This window comes from Excalfactoria chinensis, chromosome 18 (assembly GCF_039878825.1).
Source record: "Excalfactoria chinensis isolate bCotChi1 chromosome 18, bCotChi1.hap2, whole genome shotgun sequence".
NCBI lineage: Eukaryota > Metazoa > Chordata > Aves > Galliformes > Phasianidae > Excalfactoria > Excalfactoria chinensis.
The window spans coordinates 4178003-4193679 of record NC_092842.1 but is presented as its reverse complement, the minus strand read 5'-3'; the positions used below and the strand labels follow the sequence as shown (position 1 = coordinate 4193679).

The following is a 15677-nucleotide window of genomic DNA, read 5'->3' as shown; positions in this document are numbered from 1 at the left end:
AAGAGACAGAAGTTCTCCTATTCATGAGCATTTTATTTGCATATATCACAGCTCATGACAGGCTTGCATTAAAGCCAACAGAAGCTTTTTTTAAGCATATGGATGGAATTTCAATCACCGTGGAAGCAAGCAACTTATCGGATTCAATCTATTTTCTGTGTCATTCGAAAAGGAAAGTATTTAAACACAAAGATGAGTTTGCTGCATCGCTCAGCAGATGGTCGTCTCTGATACCAACCCACAGTCTTTGCTTTTCTTTCACATTGGCTGTGAGAATGATAAGGATACAATAAGAAGTTGGACAGTGTCTAAGAGATTCTGCTCCTTACTGTCTGTTATCACTCTCACAGCCCATTAGTCTATGCACAACACATGTAAACACAATCAAACCACCAAGGGAAAAAGAATTAAATCCAAAAAATGAATCCCTGGAGTTTCCACCCACTGCTCAGAGTACAGTGAGTTGTCATGTCTCTCTTATAGCTCTCTTGGTCTCAGGGTAGACTATTGAGTAGAACTTCATACAGACAAACCCATGAGAATTTACTTGCTCTGACTTTAGCATTTTAACTCTAAGACAAAGGAACTTTGCTTTATACTACTGCTCTCGTGTGGAGGGTGTTGCCATAACTGTCACCTGTATTGGAAACTGAGGTTCCAGTTGCTAGCAGGTTTCTCTAGGTAGGTCAAGAACAAAAACCAAGATGGTGAAGGAAAGTTTTATTTGACTTATTCAACTTGGAATGCCCACATCCTAAGATTAGAAGTGTTAGGAAAAAAAAATAGCCAGAAAGGAAAAAAAAAGGGAGAAGCAAAACACATATTTACACCTTTAGGACATCAAGAAAGTAAAATAGGCACAAGTTTACATTCATTAGTTTCAGATATGGCAGAGGAACGTTGAACTGAAGAAGGGTAAATAAAATCCTGCTTTTCCCCACATCCTTGTCTAAGACAGCACAAGTCATGCTTCTCAAAGCCACGCTGATCTTGTACATAAAACAAGGCAGATTTTCCTCAGTTTTTAATATGCTTTTGCTTTAAAGATCATAGAGCCATTCAGTTTAGTACATACACACTGAAGTACTGAGTACGTACTTTAAGCGCTAGTGAAGCTTGTTGCAACTCCCATGTAGAAACTGAAAGTCATGCAAATCTGTTTTAAGTATCAGAAACCAGTAAAGGATTTTATTTCATAGCTGCTAAGCCATTTCAAATCTTATAAGTGTCAGCAGAGAATGATTTAACCCCTTAAGAAAAAGGGTGCATTATAAAAGAGGCAAATATCTCATGAGATCTACCCAAATACATGTCTCATCTACTACTAAGACTAAAGGACTCCTTTGCTAAACACAATATGCTAGGGAAAAAAAGTTGTACTGCCGTTCCCTTACGAAGCTGAAGGGCAGACAGCTGCTCAGGCATAACCCTGCTCTAGAAGGGATCGGTGGAAGGAGCCCCAGCTCCTCCTCCAGCTCACATCCAAAAGGAACCGAATGCATTAGGGGACTCCCCTCAGGTCAGGGCTGTGAACCCACTGGTCTCAGCAGTACCACCTAGAGGTGGCGAAAATGTTTTGCATTTCCTCTAAAGCCACATTGGGATCAGGCAGTGATGAAATAGGAGTTAAGGGTTTGGGAGATGTAGGCAAGCATAGCATTCTCCCCAGGCAAAACAGTTTGTCTCAGCAGACATACTTGGCTTAAGCAGGAAGGATTTAGCGCTGGCAGGTGGAGAGGAAGAACTCAAGCTTCAAAAAGCTGCAGATGTTCTTCAGAAACATCCATCTTTAACCCCCTGCAAGGGCAGCATATCCCACTTGGAATAAGGGCTAAGAGAATAAAACTCTAATAAAACTATCTTTCTTCCATGTCGTTGATTAGGAATTTACAATTTCATAGTTTAAGAAGCTACAATGCAAGTCAGCATTTGCTTCATAAGGACCCTGTTGTAGCGTCCTCCCCTGTGATGTGAGCCACCAGTGGTCTCATCCATACACAAAGCAGGCAGGCTGCCCCGAGCACCAAGGCCTAAAGGCACCCAAAGTAGTTAATAAATATACATAAAACACAAAAATCTGAAACGAATAGCACTGATTGTTTAAATTTACAGCCTATCTTATTACAATGAACTAAACATTATAGCATCCTTAAACCACTACACAAAGCTGCTGAAGTTACTCTGTTACAAACCTGCCATTACAAAAGCGTAAAGCACTAAAGTATTTTTTGGCAAAGCAACTTGCTTTCAGAATTTAACATACATTCAAATCACGGTGTACATATAACAGGCATGTCACACTAATACAACATCCTCTGTTTCCTCACAGTATATTCTGCTAGAAGCAAGGCACCTCAGAGACCTTTCCTCATTTCATTTGCTCTCTTAAATGCTTCCCACAACAGTTTATTTAATGCAGCCTCACTCAGGTCAGCTGCTCCTTACTTCTGCTTCAGCGTTGTCCTGTTTATTGCATTAATCTTGTCTCCAGGATAAGCCACATCAGTCTGATGTGCTTACAGAACAGATGTTACATGCTCTACTCTTGCCCTCTTGCAAGCATCCTGGGAGCATTATTTATGCCTTTTACATCCTCTTGTTTACTTCTTCCCTGCTTACTTCCTGCTTTTAACAGCAGAAGCCACATAAGGTTTCTGGAGAGGAAGAAAAATTGTATTCTCCAAGTGCACATACTGATTTTCCATTCCTATGGAAACCCCAGGTTCTTACATTATACCTCCCACCCACAATACTATATGTCAAACTTGCAATTTTACCTGGGATAGACACAAGGGATAACAAATCAAAGGGGGAAAAACAAACAAACAAACAAACAACAGTGAAGCCTGTGTTTTTTGTTCAAGTCCCCATTTTCTTCTCCCCAAATGCCTCCTTGCCCTGAGCCTGGGCTCCAATTGCACTATGTGGACAAAAACAGGAGAAAGGGGACAGACTGCACCTTCAGCCTTCATCTGCAGCATCACAGTCACAGAGGACTCAGGACATCATTTCAAGCCTTGCACAAAACCCACACATTTCTCAAGTCCAGCACACACAAACACTGCTATCCTAACCTGATCTCCTATCCAGAGAATGATCCAGCCAGACTTCAGGTGCCAGCTGTGCAGTCAGTATCACATCGCATGATAAGAACCCATCTCAGCACTATATACACATGCATTTACTGTATAACCAAAATGATACTGCGTTTCTTAGGATAAACAAAGCATAAAGAAAAAGATTCCTCTCTAGCAGCTTGATCCCAGTTCTCCAAGTACCCGCACAGTCTCATCTGTATATCACGTCCAACATCCACCTGTCTTCTGGCCTTGTGCCTAACAGGAACAGGCACCATGCTACACCAGTTCCCTCCGCTTGCGTACTTCACGTTGCATTCCTCTTACCTAGCAAGGACTGCTGCTGGCTAATTCTGAAATACAGCAAGGCACTTTGATGGATGTTAAAGACTGTGTCTGTGCACAGGCAGGATGCAAATCCACCCCCTCCTCACAATAGCTTGCCTTTAGGGCAAACACAGACCTCAGCCATCTCCTAAGGAAAGATGACCACAGCACAGCAAGTCATCTGGCCTGCAAAGAACAGCAACATGGAGGGAACAGACCAGCTTCCTCAGAGTTACGGATTGGTTACAAAAGTCCACGTTTTACTTCAGTGCTTTACAGAACTACTACTTCCTCCCTGGGGAAAAAAAATAGCAATTTTGCATATTGCATGTGTTAAAAGATGTGAAGTCAAATCAGCAGCAATGTCTGTAGGAACACAGCAGAGAAATAACTGTAATAAAAATCCCAAAGCAACATAAACCTCTTGGAGAAGCCAAGGGTCAAGTGGAGAATTTACCAGTGATGTTCCTGCCCCTCCAACACAACCATAAGCATCAGGAACCACCTGCCATACACACATAGGGCAAACAGGTACATGGGTTGCCCTATTCAAGAGAACTGGGTAAAAGTCTCAGTCCATTCAGTTCATGATTTAACTGACACATTAAAAGTAATAAAAGGTACAGAAGGGTGGAACAAAGACAAAATTCAAACCATAAGCTGGCAAGTGGTCCTGGATCCATCCCAGCAAACAGTACTGGCTACAGAAAGCAGAAGGTCCCACCAGGCTGCTGTGTGTTGAGATAGTCTTGTGGCCACCACCGACCATTGCAGGTAGTTTAATCCAATTCTGTGAGGAAAAAAGTCCTTGTACAAAACTGTTTTCCTCTGATTGCCATCAGATGAGCTCCTTCAGCAGCTCGTTTTCAATGGGAAGTGTGCCATTCATCTCAGGGGAGCTCTCCGTGCCCAGGTATCCCAAGAGGATCTCACTGCGCCTCCGTGACAGCTGCAAGATGTCTTCTGCCAGCAGCTGCACAGTTGTGTATCTCACATTGTCCAGATCAAACATGTCCTTCAGATATTGTACTATCTGGTGCTGCAAAGATAGAAGGAAGTTTTACAGTTAGGAGACCTTCTTTCACACCTTCCAACACCACGTATCCCATAAGGGATTTTGTCTTCCTGCTATCCAAGCAGATCTGCTTCAGGCTGGATAAAGAGGACAGCAGAGCTCCTAAAATCATTCAAGAAATGCCAATGTCCACAGCAATAACCATAGCAGCATTTAATGGAAGCAACATCGGCACCTCATGATTTTATCCACAGACTTTAAGTACGTAACTTTTATCATCACATGCACCTAGACAACATATTCTTTCATTACATGCACCTTTAATCTTCCCTAGTACTGATGATATAAATTGATTTCCCTACATGTTTTACTGCTGTCAGTCATGGTCAATTGCATTGGGAATTCTCATCAATCTGAGTTCAGAAATCTCCTCAAGAACCAGGGATTGTTTAGAAGGTTCTTGTCTACAATCAGATTTCTAATACCACATCAGTCAAAGCCAGCCAACAAAAGCATATCTGTAGCTTTAAGCTAGAAGACTGCAGGACTCCCACACAGACCAGGTAGAGGAAAACCATCTTACCTTAAAGAAACTGCAGACTTCAGCAAGCTGCTGCTTGGGCCCCAGAAAACCAAAGGCTAGAACAGGACTGACATGCTCCGATACGGAGTAGAAGTGGGAGATGAAGCCATCCGGTACCTGCCATAAGGAAGGGAAAAATCGGTAGGTCTCAGTTCTCAGGCAGAATTAGCAGCTTGTTTTGTATCAACTACCAAAGTCGAAACTACCATTCCAGAAAGCTCTGTGCTTCAGTAACTGAAGAGCTGCTTAAGAATATCTCTTCCTGCAGAATTACAGCTACCCGTCAGATTTCCTGAAGGACTACTTGAGCTTTCTAGCTTTAAGTTTCTAAGCCACTCTTTCGGGAGAAGAATAAATAGAATTAAATGGAAGGCGACCATCCTGCAAGTCCTTACCAACTCTACTTGTACTCTCCAGACTAAGCCAGGAACGAGCACAAAAAATTCCAGATACCTAAGATGGAAATTCCGCATGGCAATACAGCTTCCAATGTACTCATTACTCTTTGCATCATCTCACATGGCAAACCTGGTCATACCAGCTAGTTGTGAGATAGAAGCTGAACACTTGCCAGAGACCACAGTCCCTGTAATAGAAGTGGGATTGTGAAGTTGCAGCTTCTTGTTCTCCAGGTCCTCAAACTCATCTGCTGCAGTACGTAAAGAAGCAGCAGGTTTGAGGGAAACGCATGAAGTACAAACTAGGCAGTGGTCAGCACTGGGAGGCAAGAGAGCATGTGAGCCCACTCAGTGCACCACCAACAGGCAAAATGCAGTTCAGAGAGCAACTGAGACCATTCCAGAGGACTGTGAGCAAGGATAGGGAATAACTAATGGAGAACATTATCCTCTGAATCCTCTCATTAAGAAAAAAGTGAGAATAAACTCACAACTGTAAAACACTGATGTTGCATTGGTACAAAAAAATGAGGGCAGGACCCCAGCACACTAAAGCAGGAAGAACACAGTTCAGTTCATTCTTATACCACAAAGACTTTGCATTTCACCAAGATCTTGGTGAAATCTTTTCAGCTTCAAATGCATTTGATTCTTTCCCTGTTTGTTAATTTTGCTTACCATCAGAAGCCTCCTTTTTGCTTTCAGAACGGACCAGCAGGCAGTTGCTAGGGCCTACAATTAACAAAGAGACCATAATTTGCTGGGATTACTCTTCTGAAGAAAACAGCCTGCCATCAAAATATCCAAGCAGTGGCTCTTTTGTGCCAACAACTCTAAAATTAGTTAGGAAAAATCTATATGAACTGGAAGCAGGTTTGGTCACTACGGATCCATTCTAGACAAACCAAAGTGTTTTTGAAGATCTTTAATACAGTCTGGCACAGCTGCCACATGCCCCGGGATACAGACTTTAAGCAGATAGATTTACACATATTCCAAGACTGCTGTTTAGAGTTTCATGAAAACATGGTGTTTCTAAAGAGAAAACACCATTCAGCCAGGCCAAAGTGATATATAATCTTTCCTAGCTTGGGCACAAGGACTGCCTGGTTAACTCACCGTCTCCTTGAAGCTGTCAGACAGCCAACGGTTGCGCAGCACAGCCAGCACAGAGGAGGGTGGATTCTCCAGATCTTCAAAAGCATCCATGAGGATAAAGTCCAGCACAATATCAAAGAAACTCATGCACACCACCTGTCAGAGAGCAAAGCAGTCTGTAAAGGAAACAGGTTTACAGAAAAAGGAGATGGGCTTCGAAACAACAAAACAATGTTTGCCACCAGCATAAGAAGCTGTGTTCATTCAGCTCGCTGGCTAAAACCCAAACAGGGGCTGGACAAGGGGCTTCCAATTCCTGAGTCCAGGAAAACTCCAGTCAAAAGAGCAAGCAAATCTTAGAGCTACACACGTTAGTTTGTGCCCTCTTAAAAGAGGGTGTGATGTTTTTTCCCCTCATTATTTTTACTTTTTAAACACAGTAGTGCTAACATTGCTGAAAGCAAGATTTGCTATGAAGCTTAAACACTCAGCCAGCCAGTTTTCCCCCTGCCCTCCCCCACAACGTACAATTGCAAAGTAATTGTATTTCAGAAGCCATTCATTCACTCCATGGTTGTTCCTACATATCCATTACTCTCCAACTCCTCTCCAACTTCTAGTGAGAATGTCTTTACCAACCCCTCTTCCCTCCAGCTCCTGCTGTGTGGTCGGCCACGTCTCTGGTTTCAGTGCATAATGCAGCATCTCCTCGTAGCTTTCCAGAAAAGCTTTGGGATTCTGCAAGAGCAGAGGAAAAAAAACACTTCAGAAGGTACAGCAGTTGTGGACACATTATACCAAAGGCTTACTTCTCTATTTTGAGCTAACAAACATCAACACATGCCAGCTGGCTGAATGAGCCTGGGACAGCCCCAGGCTCAGTTGTGACTTAAAGCACATACTTAGCTGGCTTCAAGGAGGTGGTTAGAGGCACCTATACACAAACCAAGTCCAGTAAGACTAACACTGTGCAAGCGCCTCTCTGTTTAGGAGATGATGCAGATGCAGAAGTTTGATTATGATTTCTTTTCCCTGTATTTGAATATTCCTATGATGCACTCTGTACTTTCTGCTGTCTCTATAATGAGGCACAGCATCAAACTGTGGGCAGGAGCTGCAGAGAGCCACTTTCAAGAGAATTTGGTTGAACAAGATTGAAAACATGGACATTTTATTTTTCACAGTGTTCCCCTGTATACAGATGAAGTTTTCTCCTTCCGCAGTCCATAATTTGTCCAGTGCATTGAAGGAACAAGTGTCCCTGTGCCCACAAGAGAAACAAGCTGCTTTCAAGCTTCCTACCTTTTCAGCTTTTGTCATCAGTCCTATCACCATTTGCTTCCCAACCTCTCCAAAAAACAGTTGATTGCTTTCATCCTCCAGCAGCTCCTGTGAAGGGAACAAAAGAAGTCTCCATGAATAGAAGTGACAACTTCTGGCCAGCTGTGCAACTCCCAAGCTTTCACATTCCAACACTAGATCAGCAAAGAGGCCAGGTAATCACCACTCAAGCTGGGCATGGGGATCAGGGGATACTTATTCCTCTCCAAATCAAACTGATGATAATTATGAAGTTAAGTAACAGAAGCTTGGACTGTTTCTGTTTTCACTTGCTCTAGAGGGAAAAGACTTTAGTCCTACATGGATGTAGGAAAAGAACACACTGCTGGAGGCAACATGCTATGGGAATGCAGGAACCACAAGGATAGCCAGCCTCACACTCCTTCACCAAACCATTCTCACCTTGAAGGCCTGCCTGACACAGTGCAGCTTTGCAAGGAAATCCTGGTCACTATAGCAGCCAAGGAGCTCTGTCCTAGAGGGAAAAGGCAATGAATGCATAAATTTCAGTTCTCCTAATATCTGTGACCCTAACAACTACACTCTTCTAAGAAGAAAATGTCCACACTCTACCTAGAAGGTACTACGTGTGCTTCCTTTGTGTATTTCTCTGGGGTACCACAGTACCTCTGCAAAGGCTGTCACAGCCTAGAACTGTGCAACCCAGCCACACAGAACAGTTATGCTTATTATTAACTTCCTGGGATAATATCCTTTCTTACCATGCACCTAAAATCCATAACAAACAAGCAACAAAGATGCCAGAAGTTTCCTTCCCCAAAAGGTTATTCTTTTTATAGGGCTGTTCAAAGGTAAATATTATGTTCACATGGCTCAAAGGATCCCTGACACAACTCCAGATGGCACTTCACCTCAACGTCCGGCATGCAACCTTCCCTTCTTTCACTAACTGCAGGGCTTCTTCATACGCTGCTACTGGCTTTGATAGATGGAATGGTATTTCCTCAAAGTGAAGAGAGTCAAAGAGCTGTAACAGTAGCAAGAAGGATGGGGAAAAAAAACCACACAATTCATTAAATATTTGTAAATACTCGGGGACTGCACACAAACAAGACATTCCTTCTTTAGCTGGCAAACTTTTGTCAGTCTCAATTATTTCATGCAAAGATATTTTCCTTTCCACCAGTTTCACACAGCCCAGTATTCCCTAAAAATACACTACCAAGCCACATTACATTAGATATACAGCATTTTCCTATCTGTTTTAGTATGTTTTCTACAGTAGATTGGAAGACACCTGCAAACATTGGTTGAAAAGAACCTCTAGCCTCCCATTTGAAGTAGAATAGTCACCCATGCTTGATCAGGTCAGTTATGAAAAAGCTTTTCCTAACATCTATCCGATCCGGTGCTCCATGTTTAGTCACCTTCCTTTATTAAGATGTGATTGGAGGGAAGCTGCAAAGACAGTGGAGCCAAGCAGCTGCTCTGCTACACACAGTAGGAACTTAAGTTACCTCTGCTGCAGAGAAGAAGGAGTCCTCAGAAATGGAGCTGTCTTCATCATCTGTCCGAAGCCGTAATGACCCATCCGTCAATGGAAGCATTAAAGTCTTCTCTGGAGGTGACAAAGAAGCTGAGTGTGTTGGAGTTCACAGACTACTATTCCTCCTATGGTCACTATGCTCTCTCTCCCACCCTCATAAGAGCATTTTGCCAACACTCTTTTGCTTTGCTCACAGAAAAGGAAGACAGAAAAACTGTCATACTAATGCATTTCACACCCAGCTCACCCAGGTCCAGCAACATGCTGTCTGATGGAAGTGAAGACCCAAACTCCTCCTGGAGGTGGTAGGCTCGGTGCAAGAGGGACTCCAACTTCTCAGCAAACTCTCTTTTCTGGGTCTCCTCCTTGAATATCAATGCCATGGAGTTTACAGATAAAATTATATGCAAGGGAGATAGAGAAAAGAGAGAACTCAATCCTACAATACAGCAAATATTGTAAAGGGAAGAACGCTTCTACACAGCCTATTCAAATCCTCTGGCATTTTTAGCTTCACAATTTTGTATTCCTGTTAAAAAAGAAAGAACCTTAGTCTGCTATCCAGAGAAACAGGTATTTTTACAAGTTACAGATCACTTAACTCTCCTGACTTGTGAACCCAGATTTGACTTGTGTAAATACCCCAGAAGGCAAATAGCCAATACACTTACTGCACTAAGGCCCTATTTACAACAGCCCTGAAACACTTTTTACCACTGAGAACTCCTGGAATGTTTGGAGTTCAGCTCCTTTCACAACCCTGAGCTACAGCTGCTCTGTTTAGCTTCGTAATAAGTCATCATAGATCATAGTTTGGATCTCCTCTTTTATTAGAGGTCTGCCCAACGTAGTCATCAGGTCCAAGACAAGTCGTTGTCCTAAAATACTTGTTCTGTAGGTGGAACAAGTTACACATCTCCCCACTCCACTTGTTCTGTGTACGGAGACATTCTTAGCAGCTACTTTGCTTTAGTTGTTAATACACACAGGCAGCTGCATCCTGCTTCTCCACTCACCTCCCTCAGAAATGAGGCTGACCACCAAGCTCTCCACTTTTGATGTGTTAAAGAGTTACAGACACAACACTGCCAGGCAAAAAGCTCTTTCTTTCTCTCAGGCACTGCATTTATTACAGCCTTTTCCTACTGCAGTCTCTGCTGCTTGAGCACTTGCATGACAGTTACTGACATGATCTAGAAGGCGGGCAGAAAAGCTGAGGAATGAGGGGGAGAGAGTTATTAGAAGGAAAAAAAGAATAGAAAAAAACATCACCCACTCACACTGCATAAGGAAGCCACAGATGTAGACAGCTCTTAAACAGTCTGGCCCAGCTCTGCCCTCAATTTGCTCTTCTTCTATCCTATTAGTTACTACTACCAGCATCCTGCCTGGCCTTTTGGCATGTTTCCCAGCTGCCAAATGCAAGAGAATATAGGGGACCTACCTCTGAGGCATTCTCAGACAAGTTCTCTTGGTGTTTCTTGCTGTCCCAGGGCACAGGAGTGCTGGAACTAGCACTGTCCCGCTGTCTGATGGTCAGCGCTTGTTCCCACTTCTGCAGGGCCTCCTCAAACAGCTCCATGCCTGGCAACACAACCAAAGAAAGCTCTGAGATCTTGTAACCAACGGGTGACTGAGTTCAAGTCAAGGATGGGAGAAAGCCTGCTATCAGAGCACAAAGGTGCACCTACACTGCACAGACATACAGCTGCTGATGACCTATGCCGTTTCATACCCTATTTTTGCTCTTCCCATGATAAACAACCCTCACAGGGTGATGTTAACTCCTGCGTTTGTTTACCTTGAACATAGAGGCTTTCTGCACTGGAATCACCGATGGCTCCTCCATCCCCCATTGCCTGGGCTTCCCACATCCCGGCTGACGCTGGTGTTGGACTTGAAGAGTTCACAGCTACCATCTGCAGGAATGACAGAACTGTAGGGATTGGAAAGGACCTCTAGGGATCACCAAGTCCAACCCCATACCAAAGCAGGCAAATACCTTTTGATATGTCTCCAGGAGGGTCAGCATTGAGACCCCCTTGCCTTGTAAGGGGCGGTATGAACAGTTACCAGCCCCTTCCCACACCATGTTGCCAACTGCCAGGAGTTATTAAGAGGGGACACAAGAAGTTCTGCCCTTTGCCACCTGGCATCACAGCAGTGTCTTTGAAAGCACTGAAATCCATATAGGAAATGCCTTCCCTCACCAATTTACAATGAGGCTTCATTAGGAAACAGTGAGGTGTGCAATTGTGAGCACAAGTAGGACAGCACTTATGGAGGCAACAGCCCAAGAAAGCTTCAAAGCAACCACTACAACAGCACAAGCATTGTCATATGAAGTTTGTGCCAGCCCCAACTCTCCATACAAAAGAACATTGGAAGTAGAAGTAACCACAACCCAAAAAAACCCAGCAGATTATCTGCAAAAATACAGATAAAGTTAGTGACCAGTATTGTCATATTTGTTTTCAGATGACTTAGATAGAATGCCCGAATGTGAGCCTGATGCTAGAGAAAAAGCTACAATAAATGGCTGACAGATCGCTCTTGCCATGCCCTCATTGACTCATCTCTGTGCAGTGGTAATAAATCACTCTGAGATCCAGGACTGCAATGAGCAATTCACTGCTGCTGACTTATTTACTAAGTGACAAAGCTCAGGAAACCAGACAAGACAGCAGGCAAAACCTGCAGCTGTGTGAAGGATGAGCAGTTCTCCCATCACATAACACAAAAGCAATGAGGACAACATCACAGAAGTTCAGCTCCCACACAGTGAAGGGCTATTGGAACAGATTTCTCTGTATGGATATCGTTACTCAAGTACCAGCAGTAGAAAAAAGAATTTAGATAGTTTTATGTCAAGAGAAACTGCCTTCAACAATACAAAACCCAGACAGCATCTGTGGGAAGGGAGAAGCCACAGGGGAATTAAATGGATGCAAGTCCATGAAGGGGGAGGAGGCCAGGGCTGGACACAGCGTGGGGTGCACAGGCACATCCCATCCTGTCCCAGTTCCCCAGGGGAATACAGACAGGCTGCACACCCAGCACCATGCAGCACTGCCGCCTGCTGGTGACACACTTTGGCCAGCACAATTTTTTGTCAGCTTTCTGGTTCTTTAAATATCAGAGCATGCTAAAAATAATAATTATATATATATATAATATATATATATATAACCTGCTCACTGTGGCTAGCCAGCACAAGCCCATGGACTTGATGATCTTGTTACATGGAGATGCACTAATCTCCCACCCCTGCTTCTCTCAACCCCTCTGAGAAGGTCCTTACCGAGGCAAGGCTGTGGGAGGAACTGGAATGTTTGCTGGGCTCGATGGAGGAGATCCCGCTGAGCGTGTCATTGCTCTTGCTGCTGGGACTCTGGACTCTCTTGCTGGAGTATCCTGAAGTTGAGATCACACAAAAACAGGATTTTAAACCTGGTCCATGCAAAGGATGAGACAGGCTCTCCTATCACAGTGAGTGCTGTTGGGTGTGAGAACCCTGCAAGCTACGGAAAGTGCAGTCCATGTAAGAAACTACAGCAGACAGAGGAAAACCTGGCACGAAACAAGAGAGATTCACTGCAGCTGTGGCTTAAGGAGAGAAACACCACCCTGTCAAGCGTGACTGGAGATAAGCAAGGCAGCATCCAATGCCTAGAAATGAGTCAGATCTCCTTTATGCTCTATTTTGCTTCTAGACACAAAGCAAGTTGCTATAAAGGGAACCCGAGGCTGAGAAATGAACACGCATTGCCTTTGATGGTAGGAGGCGAGCACAAATGGAAAGCATCAAGGAGAAACTCCTCCAGCTTCCCTTAGGCACGAAGAAGTGGGTAAAGAAGCTGCCCATGGTTTGGGAGCCTCAGCAGCATGGGACAGACACTCCTGACCCACAGCTAGGCCACCACCCCCTCCAGGCTGCACCAGGCAGATGCAGCTGCACACAGCACCCACAGGCATCACCAAAATCAATACACAGCCAGGTCACGGTGTGCCTAGGGCCATTATTATCAGGGAGGCACGGCAAAACATGTCCATAGGCTTTGTGTAGGCAGGGGGATGGGAACCACATGCCTTGGAGAAAACCTCAGCATCGTTCACTCCCCCCTCCACCCAGTCACACACGTTTTGAGCTCAGCATCTCACCCTTTCCTGCACTAACCCTGTGTTCATAGCACTGTGCTTCATATCCTCCTTTCCATTCTACATCAACATAGTGCGCAGAAATCACTTTTCTTTCCTCTCTGCCCACTTGCCAGGAACATTCCAAGGTCCCAGTGCTGCTTGTACACCTCCCTTTCTTTGAACACTATTTTGGCAATATTCTCTTCACCCCCTCTCTATCCAGTTTTGGGGACTCCCCTTTATTGCAAGGCCAACCTTTCTTCACAGAAGAGACCCTTCTGGTTGGCAGGATGGGCACCGTGACGCCTCCAGGCTTAAAGCCACACTTCTCCGGAGCAATCTGCTTCTTTCGGCGCCGACGACGCTTCAGCTGATGAGCTGCAAGAGCCAACGCAACCGTCCCAAGAGCTGTAGCAAACAGTACCTTACGCAGGCCTGGAGAGAGCCGCAGCTGAGAGAAGACAGACTTTAAACACAAAAGATATGGAAGAGCAACAGTGAAAAACCAAAGTCTACCACCCTTTTTTATATATGCGTTTGTTTGTTTTTTTAATAGCAGTTGTAAAGATCAGATACCTGAGACGTACATTGGCATTTCCCCTCCCACCCACTGGACTCCTCCCATTATCTGCTACACAGCTGAAGCTTAACGGGAAAGAAAGTGCACAGCACCAATGTGGTGGAACCTGGGGAAATTGGCCTCAATTCTCATTGCCAAAACAAGCTGTAAAATTCACGAACAGCCCGTAACAGATGAGACCCGAGTCACCCAAGTTCAGCTCTGAAACCCTGGTACGTAGCTGAGCTTTGCTATCCCAAACGTTGCATGGAAAACACACCAATAATCTTTCAATATATACATGCACTTAGTGCCTTTGAAGAGAAGAAAGGTGGAACTCGGGTGTTGTTCCACAGAGTGATGTGGAAACACTTCTCTCACCCTGCTCCAAATCCATCCCCACTACCCTGACCTCTACAGACAACCCAAACGCACTGACAGGCTCTCCCACCATCGTGCCTCTATTCCTCTCAACTAACACAGATTCTTCTTTCTTGGCAGACAATCCCCAGAGACAAAGCCTAAGGAACCAGCTGGAAAAGACTTTTTGTTGTACCTGCCCAAACGTCGTGTACACAAACACGGGGATCTCCGCCACAGTCATTGCCAAGGCCTGGATGATGGACATTCCCTCCGTCCTTCTAAATGCCATGGCTAAAGGATGACCTCAGCACCTCCAGGAGTCACGAAGGAGAAGGACACTTGTGGATGGATGCTGCACGAGCCACTCACAAGGAAATCCAGCTTTCATCTGACATTGAGCTCGGTGTCCTGGAGCCAGCCTTCATCCAGCACTCCTGAAGGAAAGGGGGAGAATCAGGTGAGTGAAGGGAACACACAGCCACTACTTCCCTGTACTGCACTTCACAAACAGCACACTCAGTGCTGCAAGGCTGCTAGAGCCAAACCTGAGCTTTAAAGCATCTCCTCATCCATAGCAGCAATTGTTGCTTCTCATACCGAGTATGGGGTAAGGTTCACAAACTGCTCTATAGTGGCAGCAATGTCCTTGCACTCCAAAGCTGAAGCTGTGCCAGAGATTTCCACATGCTCCACAATGGGCTGCACGTGGTTGGACAGAACTTTTGGCAGCCTCCGTATAAAACAGAAACAAAACCATATATAAATAACGTAACTATTCCAAATAACCACATATGCACCTTTATTAGGAAAAAACTGCTTGCCCTCGATTCTGTCACTGTACAGAGCCATTAAGCAAAGGCTGTTTCTCCCAGGAGGTTTCAAAGCAACCTGAGTTTAACAGAGCTTTCCTGGCTGTGCTGGAAGCTGGAAGCAGGGCCCTGCCTCACAGCAAGGACAGAGCTACAAAAAATAACAGGTATTGAAACCAGAGAAGTATCTATTGACCACTACAAGGTTATAAATGCTTTAGCCCTGCTCCCCCTGCCAGGCCAGCCTTCACAGTAATGCACTTGGAAACACTGCCCTTACCTGCATGCAGACACACTCTGATCACATCACTCACAGCAACCTTGCACCTCACAGCCTCCAGGGCTGGCACAGCCCCGTTAAAGAGCCACATTTGGCAACAATCTCAAGGGACCCGAGTGCCGGGAGCTTGCAGAACAAGGTTAAACGTAACATTTTGGCTAGAGCAGAACAAAGATACGT

The 15677-nt window shown here is 44.6% G+C and overlaps 1 protein-coding gene across 2 annotated transcripts; it reads right to left on the bottom strand.

The window, feature by feature from the left end:
• Positions 1 to 705: 705 nt before the first annotated feature.
• Positions 706 to 14741, bottom strand: MIGA2 (mitoguardin 2). 2 transcript variants are annotated; one of them, XM_072353080.1, is made up of 15 exons: positions 14602 to 14741; positions 13742 to 13952; positions 12648 to 12760; positions 11148 to 11265; positions 10791 to 10930; positions 9594 to 9711; positions 9318 to 9418; positions 8712 to 8827; positions 8242 to 8314; positions 7801 to 7887; positions 7138 to 7236; positions 6520 to 6654; positions 6079 to 6132; positions 5003 to 5119; positions 706 to 4443 (listed from the first exon to the last, which is right to left on the bottom strand). In XM_072353080.1, the coding sequence occupies exons 1-15, from the start codon at positions 14695 to 14697 to the stop codon at positions 4243 to 4245; spliced, it is 1779 nt and encodes a 592-aa protein (XP_072209181.1). In that variant the 5' UTR covers positions 14698 to 14741; the 3' UTR covers positions 706 to 4242. The 2 variants fall into 2 exon arrangements, with proteins under 2 accessions (XP_072209181.1, XP_072209182.1); XM_072353081.1 differs by having other exon boundaries at positions 13742 to 13937; positions 14602 to 14740.
• Positions 14742 to 15677: the final 936 nt, after the last annotated feature.

Excerpts from the sequence above, each read along its gene's own strand:
- MIGA2 (XM_072353080.1), bottom strand. The coding sequence starts at position 14,697 with ATGGCATTTAGAAGGACGGAGGGAATGTCCATCATCCAGGCCTTGGCA. Across the intron at positions 13,953-14,601 it reads TGTACACGACGTTTGGGCAG|TCTGTCTTCTCTCAGCTGCG; the intron begins GTACAACAAAAA and ends TTGTGTTTAAAG. Across the intron at positions 12,761-13,741 it reads GGTCTCTTCTGTGAAGAAAG|GATACTCCAGCAAGAGAGTC; the intron begins GTTGGCCTTGCA and ends TCTCAACTTCAG.